The following is a 26699-nucleotide window of genomic DNA, read 5'->3' on the forward strand; positions in this document are numbered from 1 at the left end:
CCCTCAATGAAGATTGTATTTAACTTATTCCTTAACCCTCATCATCTTTGTTACTCTTTTTTCTGCATTTTGAGCCTTCCCTTTCTCATCTTGTCCCACGATACTTATTTGTACTCCTGTGACCCTAATCTTATACGGTTCCCCCTCACTTCTGTTCCTTATTCCCATTCTACCTGACACTTTAAGTTCACCTCTCTGCTTTTGACATGTGTACATTTTCCTAAAGCCTCACTTTTGAGCCCCATGTCCTTGGAACTCAGTCAACCTAGTCAAAACTTTAACTATCTTCAGCTCCCAAATCCACACCAATCTTTCCTGTGGCTGTCTCTAAATTCCAGTGTTCCTGATTTCATTCTTCTGAGAACTGAAGAAACAAAAAACAAAATCACAAATAGCAACTTTGACCTTGCGTAAAATCCCCTTTTTGCTTTTGATCATTTTACAGTCTTCGTGTTTAGCTATTGTCTTTTGTTCAGCCCGAGGGAATCATCTTACTTCATTTCCATTGTTAATAATCTAGTTGAGTTATCTTTCAGCCCTTGTACCTTCGGCCACAAAGCCTTTTTGATCAGGCTTTTGTCATGGATCTTAACACTTCCTTTATCAATATTTGTCCAATTTTGCTTCTGTGTTGGGCATTGTTCTATGTTCAGCATTTTTTATAAATGTACTTTGTTCCTTTGTGCTATAAGTTTTCAAGAACTTCAGCATTTTTTCTGATCTTAATCAGTCAGTCATTTGATATATCTAATGGGCTGGATGATGTGCTCATTTCTTTCATAGGCAGAATGGTCCCATTGTCCAATAAGTTCTAAAGTAGTTTGAACAATTAAATCTTTGACATCTGGCATGCTATCTTACTGTTCCTGAAATCTTGCTAGAATACATATAACAGATTTTAGTTATCTCTGCAGTTGATTTTTGAGAGTGAGTTTTGCATTAAATATTTCAATTGAACAAGATGACCTTTGGCATAGTACAGCACCAGTAGTCCATTAGCACGCTTTGTAGCTCCCTATCTTGAATAGACCACACAACTGTACTTAATTGGCTTAGTTTCATGGAATATATGAAACTTTACAGTAAAAGCTATGAATAATGTTAAAAAAATAGCTATCACCTATTTGAGGAGCTGACTGGCATCACATACTCTTAGTCTGACTTAGTGTTTGTGCCTTTTTTCAGAAAGCTGTTTAGTTTGCAGGGCCCTTATTTCTTTGGTTTTGGTGATCTTAAAAAAGCTTGGTTTTAATTATTTATGCAGAATAGAATCTATTGCACTTCAACAAAGCAGTTAAGAAACTGAACAAATATTATTTGTTTATCATATGGGCATCCTGACAGATACATGTCTGTAGGGCTGTTACTGTTTCTTGGTCTTCAGTGTGACCAGATTTTTCCATGGAGCATGAGAATTGCGGGCAAAGCTAGCATTTATTGCTTATGTTGTGGCTTTTCTGTAACACAAAGCCACATCTGTGCACGGCCAAACAAAAATCTTGCATTGATATATCTACTTCTCTTCACACAAAATCTGTGAGGGCAAATTTTAACCCCATTCAAATTTTTGGTAGTTTTTTTGTGAATTCTGCTAGGGCAGATTTCCACACCCCAAGAGATGGCAATACAAGGGTTGCCTATACTCAGCGTCTAGTTTGTTCTTGTGGTCATCGTATTCATTGACAGGCTTGTTAAGTTTCTGCTCTCATTGTGCTAATGGACTGCTTGATACCCTAGAAGAGACAAGAGACTGCATGGAACCTGGAGCATAACACAAAGTGTTGGAGGAATTTAGCAGATTAAGGAGAAAAAGACCATAAGCTACAGGAGCAGATTTAAGCTATTTGGCCTATTGAGTCTACTCCATTCCATCAAAGCTGATTTATTATCCCTCTCATCCCTATTCTCCTGCCTTCTCCTTGTAACCTTTGACCTTAACCCCCTTTCTAATCAAAAATCAATAAACTTCTGCTTTTACCTATAACCCTTGGCAAACAGCAGGGGAGCTGCATAGCCTTGGTCGTAGCGAGGACTGGGTCTCAAGCTGCGGTGTCACCCTGTTTGCAGCGGCCTGGGGGGAGGCATCAGGGAGTTAGGTGCTTCACCAACCTGCCAGAGGCGGTGCCCCCCCCCCCCCCAGGGCAAGTTGTTTTGTGTTTGACTGCAGACTGCTGCAATGTTCATGCACTGCTATCTTATATATACTTGCTGTCTTGTATGTGCTTGCTATTTGATATATGCTTGCTTTTTATATGTGTTGTATGTGTCTCGTGCTGTGTATGACTGTTGGTACTGTGTTTTGCATATTGGCCCTGGAGTAACACTTTTGTTTGGCTTTCTTCATGGGTATTCATGTATGGTCGAATGATAATTAAACTTGAATTTTAACTATACCCACAGGTATACTTAGCCACCTGCGGCAATGAATTCCACAGATTCAACACCCTCTGACTAAAGAAATTCCACTTCGTCACTGGTCTTAAACTCCCCCAATATAGGAAACCAACCTCTCATGTTCACTCTAGGTATTTCAATATTTGATAGGTTTCAATGAGAACAACCCCCCCCCCCATCCTTCTAAACTCCAGCAATTACAGGCCCATAGCCATCAGTCAGTGGACAGTCAATATTTTGGTTCTAGACCTTTCTTCTGGACTGTATTGCCCATTTCCCTCCTGATCTATGGAGTTCCTTCAGAGACTTGTGTGATTACTGGAGAAATTGTGCATGAAATTAAGTACTGGAGTCATCACTGAACTTATCCACTTGAGTGTATGAAGCAGATTAATTATAGATTAAAGAAATGACTTTAGTTGGGCCTCAGACATTGCAATGAACTAAAAACACTAGAAAAGTAAGAGTATTGAGATGATTAGTCACTAATCACAACCTTGTTTCCATGTATATTGTTAAACCACCTTGAAGTATTTTTGTTTGAAGTACATTGAAATGGCCCCTGTAAACGACTTTAAAGTTGTGCTACTTGTTCCAGTGCTATATCATTATGTTATAGAAGTAGTTTGAGATACTTTTATCAACCTAATAAATTGAATAATAGCATTGTGTCTGCAGATGCACAAGCATGTTATTCAGTGGGGTGGAGGGGCTGTAGAATGTGGTTCTTGTTCAGACCTTTCTTGTATCTCAAGTGGCATTAAAACTTTCTGTATTTACATACATAAACTGAATAGGATCATGATTGTTTCTGCCCTCAGCGAACTTGGGGCTTTTGTTCATCTACTATTAGGCTATATATTTTGAAATATTTTCTTTGAATAAGACAAATAGGAGAGGAGTGGGGTTAGTTCTGAAAATGAAACTAGGCCAGAAATGCAAAACCATCTTAGTTCAGAAGACGAGAACATTGAATTTTTTTCGGGAGGAAAGGGATGAATAAGGATTATCAAAGGGGAAAATACTGAGGATTATCTCTCAGCTCCATAAAATTAGCTATTGTCAGACTTTAATTATGTAATGGGTTTTGTAGGAAAAGTAATTTAATAATCTTGTTCACACATTGGACAAACTTACAAAGACAGTGTTGAGGATGAGACCATGGAATGCATTTGAGCCTGCTTCTTAAAATATGTGAACTCAAGGGAATAGGCTGCTTTGCGTCCAGTCACATGAAATGAGATGGAATTAAATAACAATTGATTGTAAAGGATGCTTTGAGGAAGAATGATCATAATATAATAGGTTTGCTATTTAACTTGAAATTAACAAACATAAATCCAAAAGTAGTCTTCAACTGTATAAACTTGAATGGACTGGGTATAATGTATCTAATTTTTGCAAGGTAAGTATACAAGTTATATGGAGCACACGGTGACAGTAGAACAGAAGAGCAGAGGATTTAAATAGTATGAGACTATTAAATGGTGATGTTAGAGAATTCGTCTTTGTACAAGAAAGGCATAGTTATGAAGAAACAACAAGTAATTAAGTCATATGGAATGTTGACCTTTATTGCAAGGGGATAGAGTACAAGAGTGAAGAAGTTACTTTATAGCTATACAAGATTAGTTAGGCTGCTCCTGGATACAGCTTAGTTTTGATCTTATTTGAGAATGGATGTCGTTTGAAGTTGATTCAATGATAACTGGATTGATTCTGAAGGTTGTCTTGAGGAAGTATTAAGCAAAATATGTCTTGACTTCCTATAGTTTAAAAGGAAAGTCCATCTTCTTGAAACAGAACTTTCTGAGTGTGTTTGTATGATGAGATGCTGTGAGGATGTCTCCCTGGGAGGATGTCCAGAATTACAAATCACAGTGATTGGGTCCATCAGATACAGGGTATTCTTAAAATGCTAGTCTGAGCTTTCCAATGAAAATGTCATTTGACAATTTTTCACTTCAAGGAAAATGCATTTTTATACATAAATATGCTCCAATAGAATATCAGAAATACTTTTATGCATTTCTTCTTTTGGATGTGCGATGAAACATGGAATTTTGAATTTGCAGTTGTAGCTTGGTTTTTACAAATGGGGGGCAGTAGACATTTAAATTATATTACAAAATAATTGAATAATTGCAAGCAAAATCTCTGAGAAAATTCTCTCTTTCTCTCCCTCCCACTCTCCCTCTCTCTCTCCCTCCCCTCTTGCTGAATTAAATACACAAAATTAGTGGTGGACCCAAAGCCAGAAAAATGTCTCCCTGTCCGCCACACTACCATGGTGCTCGTGGTATCAGTCAATAGCAGTGACATCACAAATTTTGTCAACAGTGGAATCACTAGAACAAATGCCACAGCCTCCATGGGGTAGAGTGTTTCTTGAGATACAAGGCGACAAATCATGATGATAGCTGGGAATTTTTTTGAAGTAGGAGGTTTGCTTTTAGCTCAATTGTTCAGGCTGTTGTGAATGCTCTTGTTTTCATAAATCAAGTTATACTCTGACTTTTAAATTAGATTGTACTTAAATAATTCTAGCTAAAATTATCTTTTGAGTTAAATTTTGTGAATAAACATTGCAATTTAAGACGGAAGGATTTGTCTTAATACATTATGATGTAGCAGAAAGTATTTTGCTGAATATATCAGATTTGTGTTTTTGTTTTAATTGGTCCTTTTGAAAAATCCCAAAAGCCATGTGTTTCAACCAAAACAGTGGTGCAATCAGTGATATTTGACCAGACTTGCAGTTGCCCTGTTGAAACCAAGCCATAAAATAGATCATAATTATCACAGAAAATGTGAGGCTGAGTTGGTAGGTTTGGAGTGTTTACTGCAGCTGGTTTGTTAGAATCCTTTTTCCTCTGCTATTCTAACTTGTAAACTAGAAGTGTTTGCAGCGCTACTGTAAAATGATGTTTTACATTTTCAAATAATTTGCATTAATGTACCATGATCACTAACTCGCAAGAAATATTATAAAATTGTAATACAATCCTTCTCATTGGAAAATGTTAACCTTGTAACCTAAGTCAGGACCTTTGATTCTGTAACTATCTGAAATTATTGTTTGAGCCATAGTAGATTTGCTCAATGAATCGGCAGTTCTTTTTTCCTTTAACTTGAAAATGGGTTGGTGGTGGGGTGGGGACGTAAACAGATTTGATTATTGTGTGTTTAATTGTTACAAGTATATTTCGTAGATATTAATTTGTTCTTTTTGCTGAACAAAGGAATATGAAGCCCGAATTGGCCGGATGAATAAAACCTCTCTTCAGTCTGGACGGCGACGTAATCTTGAATTTGAGCCACTATCTACTACTGCATTGATCTTAGAAGATCGACCAGCGTAAGTTTGTTATGCTGTATAGTTTATAAAGGTGATCAGTGCAGTTCAGTAATTACTTGTATTCTTTGCCATAGACAGCATTTTAGTGATGTTTGTAAAATTTGAACCAAATCCTTTGGCAGATGGGTAAAATAGCACAAGAAAAGCTGCAGATACTGGAAATTCAAGCAACACACACAAAATGCTGAAGGAACTCAGCAGGCCAGGCAGCATCTATGGATAAAAGTAAATAGTCGACATTTTGTGCTTCTCGGCCGGAAATGTTGACTGTTTACTCTTTTCCATGGATGCTGCCTGGCCTGCTGAACTCCTTCAGCATTTTGTGTGCATGTTGCGTGTAAAATAACACTTCTGTTTTATAAGAACGTGTTTTATTTTGTTATCCAACCCATCTATTTCCCCTGTCTCAATCCCATCGCACAGTGCATTTTCCTTGGACCCATAGCAAATGAAACCTTGGTCCTGGTAACTTTTAGGTTTACATGCTGATTTGAAAAATATTTGCACAGTTTTTGAAAGCCTTCTGGAATACTCTCGAGATCTTTGCCCCTTTTACTTATGTATGTTTAATCTACATCGAAAACTCATCAAATGACCTGACCAATTTAAATATTTCTTTTCAAACGGTATGCTTACTACAATGTATAATTCCACTGCACAGATGGCTTGGAAAAACAGTGCTATTTAGCCCTCTTGTGGTTCTCCCTTCAAAGTCCAAGTACTGGATTTCCAAATCAACAGATGAAGTTGTTTTCTTTAAATCTCATTTGCTCAGCATTTTCTCTTTAATCAAAATAAAAACTATGATGAAGTTAAAAGGAAAACACTGCAAGATAATCATTCTGCTTTACAGCTCTTTGAATTGTATTGGATGATAAAAGTGGTTCAATAGTCAAATCTTATTGTCTTACCCTAACCCCGATAATGGGTATGAAATAAGACAAAACAGCGTTGCTGATTCTGCCTTCCATGAGGTATTGAGTTCCACCTTAACGGTTCGATGTCCTTCTCCATTCTCAGCATATCAGCAGGAAGAAGTTTGATAACAAAAATAAATTAAAATTACTTTCATGAAGAAAGCCTAAACAGAAAGATGTTACACGGGTAGACTGCTTTACATGCAGGAAGGCAAGACTGGGAGTGGAAATTAACCTGGGCTTTTTCTGTGTCATGTTTAATACCTTCTATAACATTTTTGCTTTGATAAACTAATAGAAAAGCTATATTTTAATCTACATAGTATGGATCTAGAATTTGCTATTTCTGGTCTTCTAGAAAGGCAGAATATGTTGTCATTATTAGTTCTGATTTATACAGTTTAAAATGTATTTATAAAGTGATCACTTCTTGTACAACTGTTAAAAATATCATTTTTTAAAGCCGTAAATTATCTGGAAACAAATACTAATTCAGTTTTGAGGAATTAATAAACATTACCATCAGCCACTAAGTCTTTTTGTCTGTAATCTATTCCAAGTGTCAAGGTCGTTCACCCAAAGGAGAAGTTCATTCCATAGGGCCAAACAGGAAATATGTTCTTAGGGTAGAGAAGGTTTAAATGGATTTGAGCCAAAAGTGGGCGGATGGGACTGGCTTAGGTAGGTATTGTGGTCAGCATGGATGCATTGGGCTACAAGGCCAGTTTTAATTACTCAGTAACTCTACATTTGATCACAGAAAAATGTAATAAAAACAGAAACTGCTGGGAAGTGCTCAGCAGTTCAGGCAGTATCGTTGAAGAGAGCCATAATTTTGCTTGAATCCAAAATGAAGGCCTACAGGTTTGTCACTCTGTTAAAAGGTGAGATTTAATGGAGAGAAAGGACTAAAATTCAATAAAGGACAAAAGGTTATGTTTTCAGTGACAATGTTTATATTTTCATCCTCATTCACATGTGGTTGCCCATGAATTTATTTATCCTTTTTGTTACTGAGTTTTCTTTTGGAATTTATAGCTCACGTTCAGCTGCCGTCTGGCTGTGGTCTTTTGGAAATGTTCAAGTATTTTCATTGTGAAACTGGTCTGGCTACATCTGAACAATATTTTAATAATGAAACACTACTGTACATTATGGGATAAATCCAAAAACATTTTATTAAAAAGTTTGATAGCTGTTCTCAATAAAATTTACATTTTCAGTGTCATTTTTGATGAGGAAAAGGATTCTTGCTAACACAATAATGAGTGAATATCTTTTGATGAATACGTGGGGGTTAGAACAATGAAATACAGTGGATTTTAATTAATTGGGCCATCAGTTAATGAGGCTATTTGGGGCAATTCTTAAAGAACAAAAGCTAATTGAGAAAATAGTTGGAGTTCCCTTTGGTTATTTGGGACACTGCTACTTAATTGGAGTAGGAGACTTTTACGGAATATTTTCTAACTAGTGTCAGTCGTGTACACTTATGTGGCCATTAGACGCTACAGAGCGAACTATTTTTAAATACATCAATTGCTTGTGTTTGTGTTCAAAAACTGATTTTTCTCACTGACAGTTGGTGAGAAATAAGCAGTAAGACCATTCAGAACTGTTTTGCTCACTGTGGTTTCAAGCATTGAGTCATGGAGACGCCAGAAACAGATGGGAGTGAAAATGAAACTATTTCACTTCTGCAGCAAGTTAGGAACTACCAAGAATTTGAAGGTATCAGAAATCATCTTGAATGTTACAATGAAAATGAAGTTTTGGAGGACAAAATCATTGACAGCATTGTATGAAGGCAGTCCATTATCTGTACTAGGTAGTCTGCACTGATTTTGTTCATTTACAGTCTAGCAAAAGAACTTGTCAGCGTACAATGGATGAATTCCTTCGATTATTAGGAACTAATACACATTTTTATAATACTGTAGTAGTATTGGTGGTGTTCTAATTTGTTCTGTTTTTCATATAAATACATAATTTGTTACTCAGTTAAATGGTAGTGTCCTTTTTTAAAATGGCTTTTTAACTATTTCCATGAAACTGGCTAATTGGGACAGCCACTTAATGGGCCAAGATGGTCCATTATTTATTTATTTATTTATTTATTGAGATACAATGTAGAGAAAGCTCTTCTGGCCCTTCAAGCTGCATCGCCCAGCAGCCTCTGATTTAACCCTAGCCTAATCAAGGGATCATTTACAATGACCAATTAACTTGTGTCTGTGGACCATGGAAGGAAACTGGAGCACCTGGAGGAAACTCGCAGAGTCACAGGGAGGACATACAAACTCCTTACAGACAGTGGTGGAAATTGAACCTTGTTTACTGGTATTGTAAAGCATTGTGTTAACCTCTGTGCTACCGTGCTGCCCTATTGATCCCAATGTGTTCAGATTAACTGGAATCCACTGTATGTAATACAGGATGTCCAAGTGGTTAAAGAAAACAAATCCTAATTTGTTTTAAACCTCTAGTTCGTTCCTAAATTTTCCATTGTATTGTGATAAGTATAATGGCTATCAACTAACAGCGTTGCCATTGAAGCAAGTGATTCTGTTCAGTACCTGTCTGATTATATTTAAAAAAGAGTTGAGGGTTATCTTGTGTCTTGTCTTTGTTCTTCACCGAATGATTTTCTTTAACTTTGTTGAATAAGTGGGGATTTCTTCAGGCACTGGTTTCATTTTAACTAATTTTGTAATGAGAGTTTGTTCTCTATGCAGGATAAGAGTTTTAATAGGATTGTTTATAAATTTAGTTGATGAGCAATATTATACAAACAATTCAGATTTATTTTTCAGTGTTTGGGTGAGCAATTCATATTTTCAACAAATATTTTGCATTTTATTCTTAAAAGCTTGGTACCTCTAGTATCAAACATGAAATTTTTAATCAATTAATTTGTCTATCCTGTATTGATTCTAATGAATTATTTTATGAACTTAGTGTTTTAGAGGTGATATTTTTGAAGATACTTTTGAAAAATAATAGCATTACTTTTGAAATGAGTTTCACTCAAGCATTTGGAAAAAAAAACATAGGAGCAGAGCTCTGCTCTCATTTTTTTTCTCCTTCTTGACACCGATCCCTTGGTCTTTGCCTTCAATCCCATTGTCTCTGCATTAAATGGATCATCCTTCACTATTTCTAGAATTTGCAACAAGATTCCACCACCAGACACGTATTCCCCTCCACTCCCCTTCCAATACTTTGATGGGATCATTCCCTTCGTGATTCATTAGTCTGCTCTCCCATCCATGTCTACCACTATAACCATGCATCATTTTCCTGTATGACCATAGACAATGTATCACTTCGCTTTCTCTTCCCACCATCCAGCAACCCAAAGAGTTTTTCCAGCTAAAGTGAATTAGAAATTCACTTGCACTTTTACCAGATTACTGTACTGCATTTGGTATTGCCTCCTCTGTGTTGGATAAATCATACTCAGATGGGTGGACCACCTGCATTGCACATACAGGAATTACTCTAAACATCTGATTGTGTGCCACTTTAATTCACTGTGCCAGCAGCACTTTTGACTCTTTTGTTTATTCTGTACTGTTATCAGGACAGCTATGCAAGCTCAAGGAACAACTTTTGTATGCTACTTCCAGCCTGGAGGACTTTGTATTGATTTTTTTCCAACTGTAGATAACTCTTCTTTTGTCTGTTAATACAAGAACTGACCATCCCTTTGTTTTCCTTTGCCTTTAATCTGGCCTACTGGTATTTCACTGTAGGCCCAATGAGACATTACAAAGATTATACAATGTTGGCAGTGCATTTCAAAGATGAAAGTTTGACTTGATCTGAAAATGCCATGTTACTTAATCCCATCAGAGAGTTCTACTTGTTTTGTACTTTACCCTCCTTCACTTCCTAGACTAACTTGTTTCTTTCATCACTTCTTTTTGAACCTGAATTTGCACCTGAAGTGTTAACTGCTTCTCTTGCTGCACTTTCTGCATGACTATGTTTTAGTTCACTACATTGGCAGTTCTATTTTTTTTTAAATCATCTAATTTTACTGATAAGAGAGAGAGCTTACTTGAGTTTTGAATAAGAACAGGAAACTCAGATTAAAATCAGCATATGAGTTAGAGACCCCATGGATTTATCATCATTGTAATTGGTAAGTGATGGTGGCAGAGTGAGATGCACCTGTTGGCCCTGCCCTCACAGGATGAATACTCTGTCAGCCAAAAAAATCACCCTTTCTGACTTGACAACCCACCCACAAAGCACTAGGAGAGAGTGATCTATCAACAGATAGCTGAAGATTCTGCTTGTGCTCTCCAGCCAATATTCAGCTAGTCTAGGTCAACCCGTGGCTTCCAGCTGCTGGTGCCAGAAGCTATTGTGGGTGCTAAGTTAATGCGGACATTAATTGAGGAGCTGTCTGAAGAGAATGAGTACCAGTATTTGGTGGGGAACCTTGTTTGGAGTACTTCCAACCCATGTGTATGCCCGCCACTCTAGTGTCAACTTATGTATGCCTCTGGCAAAGTGTATGTACTGTTAAAAACATCTGTTTTCTGTTTTATCAATATGGTGTATTCGGAGCTCAGATACCTTGATTCAATAAACATATTGGTCTATCTTGCATAGCTATGATGGGGAAAAAAACACACAAAATAAGGATACGACTGCCAGTTGTTAATTTTATCAAAATTATTATTATATGATGTACAATTAAATATATTGTTTGGAAAAGATTTAGAAATGTGACTTTTAAGTCATTTTAGTATTGTAAATGGATATCGGTATAGTATTTGTGTTTTCTCATTTTAGTATTTGATAATGAAGTTTTCATGCACATGTTTACTAGAAAACTATCTTTTTATAGACACTTGCCTGCAAAATCAGCAGAAGAAGCTCAAAGGCACAGACAAGAATATGATGAAATGGTGGCAGAAGCAAAGAAACGAGGTACTCAAGTTAGTTACTTTATTACATTCCAAGCAACATAATGGGCTTCATCCTTTGGACTTCAAACAGAATGTTTTGGGAAGAATGTCCTTCTGCTGAAAGTTAATAAGATTTTTGTATTATATTGCCTTGAGATTTTTAACTGGTCTTTGTTTTGCAATCGTTAAGTATGGCTGCACTTTGTTAATTGTGTTCTTGTGCAGAATATTTCAATATCACAAGTTGAGTTTCACAGCCAAGTTCCAGGCTATCAAACAAAGGTTCTCATTGGCAGCAGGGTGATGTGAGTGATGGTAGTGGTAAAGAGAAGAAAAATAAGGGAGGTATCTTTCTAGGACAGATATTCTATTTCTGTCTCAGGTGATCTTGGGCACAATGTCAGGGTTCTGAAAATAGATTAATTGCCTGCCACCTCAGGAGTATGGATCTAAGCTGATTTGCTGCTAATTTGTAGCTTGTGACTGACATACATTTTTTGAATACAGAGGTGAAAGAAGCGCAGAGAAGAAAAAAAATTATGAAGGAGCGATTCAGGCAGGAAGAGAGCATTGCTCATGCAATGATAATTTGGAACACAGATATACTTCCCAATTGGGAAACTATGTAAGTGAAGCAACTGCCATTCTGATAGCTTACTGCTAAAAAGCACTTACTTATAGTTATAAATTATTTTTTTGTTTCTCACGTACAGTCGAAATACACGGAAGGTGCGTGAACTATGGTGGCAGGGTATTCCTCCAAGTGTTCGAGGGAAAGTGTGGAGGTTGGCCGTTGGCAATGAACTGAATATCACTCATGGTATGTACTCCGAATATCTACGTAGATTCTCAATTGAGAAATAAAGTAAAAATGTTCTGCTTCAGAAGCACTATCTGGATGTTACTCAACTGTCTTTCTGCTTGCGTGAGATTGGTTCATGACTTCGGCCTGTATGACAAGAGGTTTAACTGAATTTTGCCTTTACTCCAACAAATTGGGTAGGTGGTTTTCACAGAAATGAGGTGAGGAGATTGAATTCTGATTTTGGTCACCACAGATCTAGAGTGAATCTGTATGACTTTTCCCATGGGGATTCTTGTTAATTCATTGCACTGTTATAGTTTGTGTTTAACTGAAATGTCATGAATTTGACAATCCTTCATCTTCCAATATTACTTATACTGCCATATCTCTTTATGATTAATCCTACCACAATAAATGTAAAGAATTGGGTTCAGTTAGGTATTAAAGCTTCTTCAAATAGTCATAGTCATATTTTATTGATCCCGGGGGAAATTGGTTTTCGTTACAGTTGCACCATAAATAATAAATAGTAATAAAACCATAAATAGTTAAATAGTAATATGTAAATTATGCCAGGAAATAAGTCCAGGACCAGCCTATTGGCTCAGGGTGTCTGACCCTCCAAGGGAGGAGTTGTAAAGTTTGATGGCCACAGGCAAGAATGACTTCCTATGACGCTCTGTGTTGCATCAAATAGAATTATGTCTAGAAGTGATCTAACAATTTCTTCAGCATAATTGAAGCTTCAAACTGAAATGTCAAGAAAAAGCATTTAAGTTTGAAACAACTTTGGGGCCATAAATTCTTCAGGCTGTTTTCTGATGTTGGCTTGGCAAAGGATGATACGAATGATATACCATTATTGCCCAAGAAGAGAGCTAATCCTTCTGGGCTACTGTCACATTCCTGTAATGGCAGACTTCAAGGTTTTTAGTTGTCCTGGATTTGGTTGACTTAAGTGAAACTGGTAGAAATCAAATTGTTTTGAAATTGCCTAATTTTCTGGTGTTGTTTCATTTCTCAGAGCTTTATGAAATCTTCCTGTCTAGAGCTAAGGAGCGATGGAAAAACTTCAGTGTGGTTGGATCTGAGAATGAAACGGAAGGTAAACTTTGGTTTTTAAGCACCTCACTTAGGACAAGTCAGTAAACCCTCAATGCTGAAAAGAGGCCACATTCACTGTTGCCTCTGTGTATTACTGCAGGGTTTTTTAAAACCTCTTCCTCCATGTTAAATCAGTTATGTTTCCACTCAGCCACACATTATCTTTCAATACTTGTCCATTTTATTTCCCTCCTTTATTTGGCATTTGGCAGTTTAAAAATGTAGCTTTTCTTTTTACTAATGTACCTGGAGGCTAGAATGAACAGTCCATTCATTATGCAACAAAGTTGGTTGCCAGGTACAGTATTGTATGTCTCTTTGACCTATCTGCTTTCACTATGCAGTATTTTTCAATACAGCAACTTAAAAATTGGCAAAATGGTTAAAACAGCTCTGTAAAGTACATATGGATTTTAAAACTTCATTCACCCAGAGCTAAAAACTTGTCTTCATATGTTAATAATTTATAAAAATAAAATATGTATTATTGATATAACAAATTTTCTACAACATGCATGATTTGTGCACGTAGCCTTTTCTTCATATTGTGGCAACAGTAGGTCTAGTGCTACCTAGACAGAAAACGTGTATACAAATCTTTTGACAAGAATGCCAGGAAGATCTTCACGGGATTGAAGCTAGACTGACACACTACTTCCCTGTCCTCATTTACAGCTCATCGTAATGTCTAAGAAAAGCAGTACTCAATCTGAAATGACATCCAGGCTTAATCAAATACATCTACTTGTTAATAAAGCTCTCAATTCTTGCTGTCTCAAATTGGAGAAATATTTACTGTTTGCACTGAAAACCTAGTAAATCTTCTAATTGAAGTAGTGGAAGATGTGAGTAACTGTGGAGCCAAGTATCGGTAGACCCTCCATTTCAACCATGTAGTTTCTCAGTACAATATGAAATAGAATTTGTGAACATTGCTAGGACTTAAAAGTGTGTAGTTACTTAGTACATTGTGAAGATAAAGCAGAGTGACTGGTGAATATCTAAAATATTGAGGATCTTGGGTACATTCGTCTGACAAGATCCCTTTCCTGTGACAATGGCCATAGGGTAGGTGTGTGTGGCATCCATCAGTCGAAGTTGACCGTGGGTTCTACGCCTCTGGTAGTCACTGGTTTGTCGAGTAGCGTCGACTGTGGCTATTGAGGCTGATCCTGGAATGGCAGGCTCTGCCACAGTTGCTGCATGTGTAGGGCGTCGTGGAATTGTTGTCCGCTATGCTCTCCGTTTAGCTCTCCGCTCCTCAAGCTGACTCAGAATCACTCTTTCGCCTTGCTCTAGGTGTTGCTGAAGAGTACCTCGCCATTTGTTGCGGTCATCTGCTGTATACTCCCAGCACTCTGTGTTGATTTTTAAGGCTTTCATGTCGTGCTTGCAGAGGTCTTTGAAGCGAAGCTGGGGTCTACCAACGTTCCTCTTGCCTGTTGCTGGTTCTCCGTAGAGGATGTCCTTTGGCAGTCTACCATCCTTCATACGACGGACTTGGCCTAGCCAGCGCAGTCTACATTGTCTTAAAAACGTGAACATTGTGGGAAGTCCAGCGCGGGAGAGGACCTCAGAGTTTGGGGCTTTGTCTCTCCAGGTGATGTCGAGGATGCGACAAAGGCTGCGCAGGTGAAAACTATTGAGTTTCCTCTCCTGCTTGGAGTAGATGGTCCAAGTCTCGCTACCATATAGGAGGGTGCTGATAACATATGCATTGTACACAGTAGTCTTGGTCTTTGATTCTCCCAGACCCAGGAGGACAGTCGAGCAAGGATTGATGCTGCTTTGCCGATATGCCTATTGATTTCAGCATTGAGGGAGAGAGTGTCGCTAATGGTCGACCCCAAGTATGTGAACTCGTGGACCACTTCTAGATCATAATTGTCGATGGTAATGACTGGTGGCCGCACTACATTCTGGGCAAGGACATTTGTTTTCTTTAGGCTGATGGTAAGCCCGAAGTCCTTGCATGCCTTAGAGAAGCGGTCCATGAGAGTTTATAGTTGCTGTTTGGTGTGCGAGGTTATAGCAGCGTCATCGGCAAAGAGCATGTCACGTATTAAGATCTTTCACTCCCTTGTTCTTGCCCTCAGGTGCGCAGAGTTGAACAGCCGCCCATCAGACCTGGTGTGCATGTAGGTGCCTTCTGTCGACATCTCAAATGCATGCTTCAGTAGCAGAAAGAAGAAGATGCCGAATAATGTTGGGGCTAACAGGCATTCTTGTTTGACTCCACTACGAATAGCGAAGGGTTCTGATGAGCTGGCATCGTACTGAACAGTAGCCTTTATGTCTTCATGGAATGACTTGATGATATTTTGGAGTTTCGGGGGGACAGCTGAACTTGAGAATCTGAAAGAGCCCATTCCTGCTGGCAAGGTCGAATGCGTTGGTCAAGTTGATGAAAGCAACATAGAGGGGTTTCTGTTGTTCCCTGCACTTCTCCTGGAGTTGATGGAGTGAGAAAATCATTTCAACAGTTGACCTCCTTGTGCGAAAACCACATTGGGACTCAGAGTAGACCTGTTCTGCCAGAGTTTGTGGACATACCAGAATTACACGAGCAAAGACTTTGCCAACAGTACTCAGGAGGGAGATACCCCTGTAGTTGTTGCAGTTGCTCCTATCACCCTTGTTCTTGTACAAAGGGACGATTTTGGAGTCACGCATATCCAGTGGTACAGCTCCTTCCTTCCAGCGCTGATGGAGGACCTCGTGTAAAGGTTGGAGGAGTGAGCTCTTGCAGTGTTTGATCAGATCAGGAGGAATCCCATCATTGCCAGGAGCTTTCCCTGGGGCCAGACTGTCAATTGCCTTGCTGACGTCTTCAATGGTTGGTTCAGAGTCCAGTTCATCCATGACTGATAGACAATTGATGGCATCAGTGGCTGGGCTAACAATAATATTTTCCCTGGAGTAGAGCTCAGAGTAGTGTTCTACCCAGCATTCCATCTGCTTGCTTTTATTGGTGATTATTTCACCACTGGATGACTTCAGTGGTGCTGTCTTGCTCTGCAATGGGCCAAGGGCCTTCTTGATACCATCATACATCGATCTGATGTTGCCTGTCACAGGCGCTGTCTGAATGTCCTCACTGAGCTGGAGCCAGTACTCATTTGCGCACTGCCTTGCAGTCTGTTGCATTTTGCTTCTAGCAGCTCGAAGTGCCTGGAGTGTTTGGTTGGATGGTGAGCGCTTGTACTCTGAGAGCTGCACGCTTGACTTCGATGACAGGAGTCACGATGTTGGACTTTGCCTCAAACCAGTCACTGCACTTTGTGGTCTTTCTTCCAAAGATAGAGAGTGCTGATTTGTGGATGGTGTTGCGAAGGTATGACCATTGTTCTGTTGCAGTATCTCCTTGTGAGAAGGTAGTCATAGCACCCTGTGCTAACTTGGCAAACTGGTCAACCTTTTCTGACTCTTTCATTTCTGTTGTGTTGATGCGAGGTTTTCCAGTTTGTTTGGAGTGGTGGATTTTCTTCGGACGTAGTTTGATCTTGCAGCATACTAAAGCATGATCCGTGTCGCAGTATGCACTGTGGTATGAGTGGGTGATTAGTACAGGGTTGATGAAAGAGCGCCTGGTGATGATCATGTCTAGTTGGTGCCAGTGTTTAGACGGTGGATGTCACCATGAGACCTCGTACTGTGACTTTGTCTGAAAGTAGGAGTTAGTTACACACAGGCCGTGATAGGAGCAGAACTGCAGGAGACGTTGTCCATTGTCATTTATTTTGCCAATTCCAAAGTGGCCACGACAAGACGGCCAGGAATCGTTATCAGCTCCCACTCTGGCGTTGAAATCACCAAGGAGAACGAGGTGCTCATCGCTGGGAATATTCCTGATAACAGCGTCTAATTTGTTGTAGAACATGTCTTTTGCCTCAGAGGTGGAGTTCAAGGTAGGGACATACACACTGACGAGAGATACTGGGCCATGACTGGTGTAGGCGGAGAGTCATAAGTCGTTCTGATCCATTTTCTGGTGGCTCCCACCACTTGCAACAAGGAGTTCCTAATGGCAAGACCTACTCCAAGCTTGTGGGGCTCGTCTTGGTTCTTCCTTGCCAGAAAAATATGTAGTCCCTTTTCTTCAGTGTACCTGAATCCTCCAAACGCGCTTCTCGTAGGGTAGCTATATCTACATTGAGCCTTAGTAGCTCACTGTTAATGACCGCGATATCCTTGAGGTTTTGGTCAAGCCCAGTCATCAATGTGCGGACATTCCAACATTCCAGCTTGAGGGGTGTTGTCTTATTCGATTTGTTTTCTTTCTTGTCTGGTGCAGTAGTTACAGTCAGCTCTTTGTGGAATAATCCATTGTCCCCATGCTCCCAATGAGGAAGACTGACTGTGGTGGGACAGCACCTTATTGGCTGGGGGTGCCCAGCTTGAGGCAGGCGGTAGCTGTCCAGTGAAACGCGATGGTCTCTCCCACCATCAGAAGCAACCCCTGGCACCGTGCTCTACGCCAATCAAGCATTATGACTATTAACCAGTAACTGCTGCTTCCCGTGTTTGTCCGATGCTATAAAGCGAAGCTGGAGTGGCCTCTCCAGGGCGCAAGCCAGGGCAGAGTTGATATGGAGATCCGTCTATTTATTGCCCATGCAGTGGGACCTCCCTCTCCATGCTGATGACAGGTTCAAAGGAAAGGCGATACAGTTTGGTGTCAGCAGCATCGCAAGAGTTGCCGTGTCAGTGCTGGGTACACCAGTCAGCCGCCTTTGGGACTCCGACTCTGGATTTTTCCTCAGGGTTTACTCCGAAAGCTTTTCCCGTGAGCGGGTATAGCCGCAAGGCAGCGGAGGTTTGAAGTCGGAGTTTTCCCTCTCCTAGATGAGCTACCATCCGTGGTTAACGAGCCCCATCTGCCTGGAGCAACTGGTTTTAAGGCGCCAGTGGCCCACTTTTGCCCCTTCTCCTGTCAGTGAGAACAGCTCCGCCGGGCATAAGAGCTATGCCACACGTGAAGACCAGGAGTTGGACTTGGTAGTCAGAGGCTGTTTGGGACGCGCGCCATGAAGAGCATTTGTTTAGCAGTGCGAGCTCGTCCCCACTACCACCCTTCGGCTATGACTACCTTTGGAACCAGGGTAGTTGATGGACATGCAGTTAATATCCAATCATGGAAAAAATCAGTAGATACTGGAGATCCAAAGCAACACACAGAAAATGCTGGAGGATCTCAACAGGCCAGGCAGCATCTAAGGCAAAGAGTAAATAGTCAATGTTTTGGGCCAATGCCCTTCATCAGGATATCCAATATTGCTGTTCAGACTGCAGTTTGAAATACTATGGCATTGGGGCTTTTTAAATGAAGCCTATTATTATATCATACTGGCTGGAGTTTATGCATTATGTGACTACTGAGAGAGCTGCTATCTTTGCAAATGTAGTAATTTTAATTAAAAATCAAAGTGGATTTGGGAACCAGTTTGGTCATGGTATTAATGCAATATCTTTCCTACCATCTATCATGCTTTTTCTGATGCTATGTTGTTAATGATCTTTATAATCTGTTTTCGTTCAAATATAAAGCAGACAAGTGCCAGAAAGTCCCTTTCTAAAGTTTTCAAAAATAATACAATACGGTTGCATTTCATTCTGTGCTATCTTACATTTATTTACAAGCTTCCTTACCTCTGTACTCATACTCAATTTGAAACTGATACCTTGAAATGTATTTTAAATATTAATAGGTTAAATCAAGCCAAACAAAAGATGAAAACTCACCAGACTGCAACATATAACAGTGACAAGTGTCAAAATCCCTTGCCTTGTTAGTTTCATATGTTACTTGCCTATTCTTACTCATTGTCATCTTTTTAATAAAACTAAGTAAGATATTGTGTACTTGTGTGGTGACAATTGAAAAATGAAATACAAGTATTGTCATCTTATGAGCTAGTAAACTGTAAGTTCTAGTGCAATTAGAAGTAGTGTTACATCTACCGGTATGTCTAACTTGTGTACGGCCACAATATAGGTTTCACCATTTTACTTTAATAATTTGACTGTTATTTATTTATAGACCCTGGAGCATCGGGAGCCGATAGAGAGGCGAGTCTTGAATTGATAAAGCTGGATATCTCCCGCACATTCCCTTCTCTCTTCATTTTCCAGAAGGTTTGAAGCTTTACTTACAAGATGAATTTTAAGTCAGAATTATTTCATGCCAATTTATAAAATATGGCAACGGACTAAAACTATTTGGCTTATTGAGAAATGTGAATGTGCTAGAAAGTATATGGTAAAACATTTAAAAGGCTTAAGAAATTCTGTTGACTTGAATTCTGAAACAATATGTTAAGGACAAAATACAGTGGATTCCAATTAATTGGGACACATCGGGACCAGTACATTTTGGCCCAATTAAGCAGCTGTCCCCAATTAGCCAAAGATTCGTGGAAAGAGTTAAAATGGTATTTAAAAAAAAACAAACTACTGTTTAACTGAGTAACAAATTATGCATTTATATGCAATACAGAATAAATTAGAGCACTATCAATGCTACTGTACTATAAAACTGTATTAGTTCCTAATAGTTATTGATAGAGAAATTCATTCATGCATGGAGAGTCCAGGGAGGGGTAGCAACTCTGGTGAAGGGACTAGTCGTGTGCATTCTACGGCAGCTCACTCACCTTTGCACCCCAACGGACACTCGGCTCTCACCTGTAGCTCCAGATAACTGATAGCATGCAACAGCGGCCACACGCTGGCACACCACTTCCACAGGAGGACTAAACCAGGTGAGGGTAGCCAGCAGGCCTCATACCCCGGTGAGATAGGGACACGCCTGTCCTAGCATGTGAAGTCATTTCCGGCAGACTGGGCAGATGAGATTGACAGTGCAATCCAACAACCAAGAAGGCGATTCTGCAATGCTTTGTGGAGAGCGAAGGGCATGATAAGGCACAGAAGAACTCATGGTTATCCACTGCAACCAAGGAAGACCCCAGTTAGCGTTGACTACTTATACCACTGGACATGGACTTCCAAGGGGAAGGGCTGACTGACATGCGATTTGTATCATTGAAACGTTTGCAGACAGTGGACGTTACATTGAGAAAGGAATTGTGCTTTGCATTTGTTTTCTGTTGTCTGACTGTCATATGTTAATTTTGTAGGGTGGACCATATCATGATCTTCTCCATAGTGTTCTCGGGGCATATACCTGCTACAGGCCTGATGTCGGATATGTAAGTATTTATCCTTTTGTATTATCTTAAAATTCGGTTTGCAACACATTCTTCTGTTTCTTCTGATGGCATTGGTGTGCATATGTTTTATACCTTGAGTACATTGTACAGCTTTGAAATATTCAAATTTGGGCTCGGAGAATGTCCTCGTATTTTGGGTGGACTTTTGAAACCTTTCTTCTACATTGGAAATAAAAACACAAAATGCTGGATACATTCAACAGTTCAGAGAGCATTTGTGGAATGAGGAACAGACTTCATATTGCAAGTCAATGATATTTCTGATCCATTTCTAGCAATATCATGGTTCTTTCATATATTACAGTTAGAACTTTGCCAGTGACTGCTTATTAAAGCATAGAACATTACAGGTACGATATAGGCCCGATGGTCCATGATGTTGTGTCAACCATTTAATTTACTCGAAGTTCAATCTCACCCTTCCTTCCTACATAGCTCTCTTTTTTTTATCATCCATGTGCCCATCTAGGAATTTCTTGTATGCCCTTAATATATCTGCCTCTACCACCAATGCTGGTAAGGTATTCCATGCACAGTCCCTCCCCCCCCCACCCCACCCCATTTCTGTAAATAAAAGTTACCTCTGACATCCCCCTATTTTCATCCAATCACCTTAAAATTATACCCCTTCATATAAGTCATTTTCGCCCTTTCAAAACATTTCTGGCTATCCACTCTGTCTATGCCTCATATTATTGTGTACACAATTATTAATAAGTTTGGTTTTTTTTCTTTTCAACCTTGTGTAAGCTGCTATATTTCAGGGGCATCAGCTGCTCCACTACATGAACTTGGCCAGCTGCTTTATGAAATAACAAATGTCTTGCACTCTGGAGCTAACTTGGTTCAATTCTGAAAATGCTTCCCAGGGGATCTAAAATATTTTCCCTTTGATATAATATAAATATTATAAATTCCTGTGGTTCTTTAATCTTTCAAATAGCTGAACCTTTTTAAACAAATAAAGTTTGTTATTGAGGAAAGTTGCATAGTTATTACCACTTACAGTATGTTTCCCCTGAAGCAGTTGAGATAACAAATAATGAATTGGATTTTGTGATAAAATCTTCTGCAAAAAGGATGCAATGTGACAATGTTTTAAATCCTGTACATTGTCAAGGCAATGTGAAGGTTGTATTATTAGTTTCAGCAGCGTAATTAGTAATGTGTACTGTTCTCTGCAGGTCCAAGGAATGTCTTTTGTTGCTGCTGTTCTTATCCTTAATTTAGAAGAAGCTGATGCTTTCATTGCCTTTGCAAACCTGTTGAACAAACCCTGTCAGCTGGCATTTTTCCGTGTGGATCATGATATGGTGAGGACATTGCAGGATATATCATGAAACAGATTGCATGCTGTTATTTGTTTCCTATGAAACGTGAACAATCTGGTATGTAACCTCTATAAATTCAACAAAAATCATTCTACCTGCACTTTATTTCCCTTTTGTTTTCTAAGAAACGATGATGCTACCTCATTCTTCAGTGGAACCCCCAACAATTGGTCTATAAAACCAGTTCTGTTTTTTTCAGTTTTCCATAACAAAAGTTGTTCATGTACAGAGTACATGAACAACTGTGACATGCAGCATTTTTCAGATTAAAGTTGCAACTTAATTATTCTCATAAGTGTCTTTGAAAATACTTATTTATTTATTGAGATACATGCGGAATAGGCCCTTCCAGTCCTTCGAGCCATGCTACCCAGCAATCCTCTTGGATTTAATGCTAGCCTAATCACAGGACAATTTACAATGACCAATTAACCTACCAACTGGTACGTCTTTGAACTGTGAGAGGAAACAGGAGCACCCAGAGGAAATCCATGTGGTCACGGGAAGAGTGTAAAGATTGCTTACAGGCAGCGGCGGGAATTGAACATTTACGTCACACTATAATTGGAAAGCAGAGAATATGTTGCCCAAATATTAATGTAGTCTCCTGTTCAGCATTTGAATTTGGCTTTACTTCATTCAAGTAAAATATCTTCACAGTAGTCTCATTGGATAGTTTGAAAACTGGATGAAATAACATACCCTGACCATATCTGTCAAATAATAGCTGATAAATAATGACACCATGGGACAGGGGTGAGAAAAAAACATTTTTAAAAAGTGAAAGGAATACTCCCAAGAGACTTTCATTTAGCCATAAATGTGATACACTATATCCCCATTCGATAGTCCTTCCTTCACATTTGTGGACTAGCTACAGGAACTAAAAAAAAACTATTCTTTCTGGGTTTTTTTGCAATGCATGTTACATTCTGTAATTATTCTAAACCAAATTGATTTAAAAATCAAATTAGAAATTTTGGAGCTTTTATTTTGAACTAATGCCAGTTTTCTTTGGAAGTATTTTAAATATTTTTTAATTAGGGAAATGATAAAATTGGATTAAAGGTTTTTAAAATTCATCAATTGGAATGTTAAACTATTGAGTAAATGTTCTCCTCCTCAGATGCTGAAGTATTTTGCATCATATGAAGTGTTTTTTGAGGAAAATCTTCCGAAGCTTTTTGCGCACTTCATGAAAAATAATTTGACTCCTGATATCTACCTTATAGACTGGTAAGTGAATAAAATTTCTTAGATGTTTAAATTGTTTATCTTGGGATAATATTTAGTATGCTTGTTGACTGATAATCATCATACCTGATGTAATTGTATTACACTGCTTGAATGACAAGATGTACTTTGTGATGTATAGTATACATAGTGTTGTTAATTAATACTGCATAGCCACAGTATCCTCTCTAAACTTCATTTTTTGTTGTATTCTTTAATTGTAGGATATTTACACTCTACAGTAAGTCATTGCCCCTGGACCTGGCTTGTCGAGTCTGGGATGTCTTTTGCCGTGATGGGGAAGAGTTCCTTTTTCGGACAGCTCTGGGCATTCTCAAGTTGTATGAGGATATTTTAGTGCAAATGGATTTTATTCACATAGCTCAATTCCTTACTAAACTGCCTGAAGACATTGCATCAGAAAAACTGTTTGCGTGCATTACTGCTGTTCAAATGCACAGCAGCAACAAAAAATGGACACAGGTGAGGAAATGCATATTTTGTATTGTACTCGATTCACAAGTATTAGTAGCTCAGAATGCAAAGTTCTTTTACTGGAAGAACAATGTAGATCTTATAATGCCTCCAAGCAATCAGAGATCACTCAAACATTTTTACTACTTGTGATGATTGAGATTGTCATGTAAATGTTCCAAAGTATGAAAAGCTAATTGCTTTGAAATTTTAATGTGTTGTAAAGTGAGAGTTTAAGAAAATTGTTATTTATTTTAGATTTGTCTGTAAAGGAATTTTTAACACAATATAATAAGAACATAAGACAGGGAGCAGAATCAGACCATTCGGCCCATTCTCCTGCCCTCTCCCTATAACCTTTCTCACTCTGACTAGTCAAGACATTATCAACATTTGCCTTAAATGTGGAGTGAGCAGTGACATGGCCTCCATAGCCATTTGTGGCAACGAGTTCCACAGATTCGCCACCCTCTGGCTAAAGAAATTCCTCCTCATCTCTTTTCTAAATGGATGTCCTTCTATTTTAAGGCAGTGCCCTCTGATCTTAGACTCCCCCATCCCCACCATTACGTTCACTCTATCAAGGCCTTTCAACATTCGATAGGTATCAGTGAGATTCTCCCTCATTCTTCCAGCGAGTACAAGCTAGAGCCTTCAATTGCTGCTCATATAATAACTCTTTCTTTCCCAGAATCATTCTCGTAAACCTCCTCTGAACCCCCTCCAATGCCAGTACATCCTTTCTTAAATAAGGGGCCCAAAACTGCTCACAATATTCCAATGATGCCAGTAACTTATACAGCCTCAGCGTTACATCCTTGCTTTATATTCTAGTCCTCTTAAAATGAATGCTAACATTGGATTCACCACCTTCACCACCAACTTCAACCTGCAAATCAACCTTTAGAGAATTGTGCTCAAGGACCCCCAAATCCCTTTGCACCTCAATTTTTTAAATTTTCTCCCTGTTTAGAAAATAGTCTCTGCTTTTATTCCTTCTACCAAAGTGCATGACCATACACTTCCTGACACTGTATTCCATCTGCCACCTCTTTGCCCATTCTCATAATCTGTCTGAGTCCTTCTGCTCCTCCACCTGTCTTCGTATCGTCCACAAACTTGGCCACAAAGCCATCAATTCATCATCCAAATTGTTGACGTGCACTGTAAAAAGAATTGGTCCCAACATACACGTTTAGTCACTGGCAGCCAATCCAAAAAGGCACCCTTTATTCCCACTCTTTGCCTCCTGCCAGTCAGTCAATGCTCTATCCAGGCAAGTATCTTTCCTGTAATACCATGGATTCGTGTCTTGTTCAGGAGCCTCATGTTGGCACCTTATCAAAGGCCTGAAAGTCCAAGTACACAATATCAATCGATTCTCCTTTGTCTGTCTCGTTATTTCTTCAAAGAGTCCTCACAGATTTTATCAGGCAAGATTTTCCCTTGAGGAAGCCCTGATGACTTTACCCTATTTTATCACATGCCTCCAATATCTGAAAGCCACATCCTTAACAATCGACTCCAAAATTGTCCCAACCACTGAGGTCAGGCAAACTGGCTATAATTTCCCTTCTGCCTCAACCCCTTCATGCATAAGAATCTGGTGACATACTTGTTCGTAAGCTTTTATCTGCCGTCAATAATTACACATTTTTCTCTGAGGTAAAATCTACTTAAATATCACATTATTTTTGACAATTAACATTTCTGGTAGTATTTGCTTTTTTTTGAAGTTGTTTAGTTATAATTGTAACCCTATAGCAATGGCTACCATAATATTATGATTCTAGCACACAATATATGGTGAGTTACAGTCCTAATTTCCTTTCTCAAATTACTGGATTTAATTACAGTATTTAAAGATTCTAATAGATTAGGAGATTAGAAGTTCTATGAAGGACATCACTTTACATGATTAAAGGTTTCTCATTACACTGTTAAAGGATAAGATGACTAACATGGTTGATATATATTTAGTTTGTGATACCAATGTGTACTCAGAACACAAACATTTGGATGATGCCCAGAATGTGAATAAAATATCATTCTCAACACCTGTGTTTACTAATGCAAGGATCCACAAGACAGATATGTCCCATGTTGGTCAGTTGACTAGCTACATTGACCAATGTTGGTTCTGGCTAGATTATTGGTAGCCACTGTTGTAAAAGCTGGGAAATACACTGGTGCTGAGCTGTAAATCAAGCTCAGGGTGTAATCAATAAACTAATTGACATGAGCCAGTAATTTTTACTCCTTTTTTTTGCTGTTACTGAGATTTAACCAAGATGTTAAATGGTATACTGAGCCTGAATGTTGAATAACCTTACTGGTCTCAAATCTTAGTGTAGAATAATTTGAAAATACCATGAATTTAAAAAAAAAACAAATCTGTATATTCTAAATTGGTAAATTGGTATACATTTACTCATTTTACTTTTGCCTTCTGATCTCCTTAAATAGCACATAATGAATTGGGTGATCAGTGGATCCCTGCTTTATTCAAACACCTGCCCAATTAGAAAAGGGTTTAGGTACGAGCAGTCTTGGGATCAAGATTCAAGTTTATTTACCACGTACACATCGAAACATACATTGAAATGCTTCCCTTGCATTAACAACCAACACATCTGAGGGTGTGGTGGGGGCAGTCTGCAAGTGTCAACACATATTCCGGTGCCAAAATAACATTTCCAAAATGCTCAGCAGAACACAACACAGAGCACAAGAAAACAATACACTACTCTCTCCCACCCTCGGCACCATCTTGGTCACTGATACTTTGAAAGTGAATGGTGCAACAGTAACGAAAACCAATTTCCCCCGGGATCAATAAAGTATGACTATGACTATGTATTCACAAGATTAAATTGGAAATCATGTATCAGCATTTGGACTTTTAGGTAAAATGATAGGAAATGATTAA

At 38.8% G+C, this 26699-nt stretch overlaps 1 protein-coding gene across 2 annotated transcripts in view; it reads left to right on the plus strand.

Annotated features, from left to right (window-relative positions):
• The window catches only part of tbc1d12b (TBC1 domain family, member 12b), a 98444-nt gene that overhangs the window by 65587 nt on the left and 6158 nt on the right, over positions 1-26699 (plus strand). For both annotated transcript variants that reach the window (XR_011882708.1, XM_072239313.1), the window contains exons 3-12: positions 5637-5752; positions 11531-11613; positions 12099-12216; positions 12305-12411; positions 13421-13501; positions 19541-19635; positions 20640-20711; positions 21917-22045; positions 23190-23299; positions 23521-23779. Coding sequence is in view for 1 of the 2 variants with exons in the window: in XM_072239313.1 (XP_072095414.1) it covers positions 5637-5752; positions 11531-11613; positions 12099-12216; positions 12305-12411; positions 13421-13501; positions 19541-19635; positions 20640-20711; positions 21917-22045; positions 23190-23299; positions 23521-23779 (1170 nt within the window). In the remaining variant the exon portion in view is untranslated. The remainder of the gene's footprint in view (positions 1-5636; positions 5753-11530; positions 11614-12098; positions 12217-12304; positions 12412-13420; positions 13502-19540; positions 19636-20639; positions 20712-21916; positions 22046-23189; positions 23300-23520; positions 23780-26699) is intronic.

The sequence above is a fragment of the Mobula birostris genome, chromosome 21, assembly GCF_030028105.1.
Source record: "Mobula birostris isolate sMobBir1 chromosome 21, sMobBir1.hap1, whole genome shotgun sequence".
Classification (NCBI taxonomy): domain Eukaryota; kingdom Metazoa; phylum Chordata; class Chondrichthyes; order Myliobatiformes; family Myliobatidae; genus Mobula; species Mobula birostris.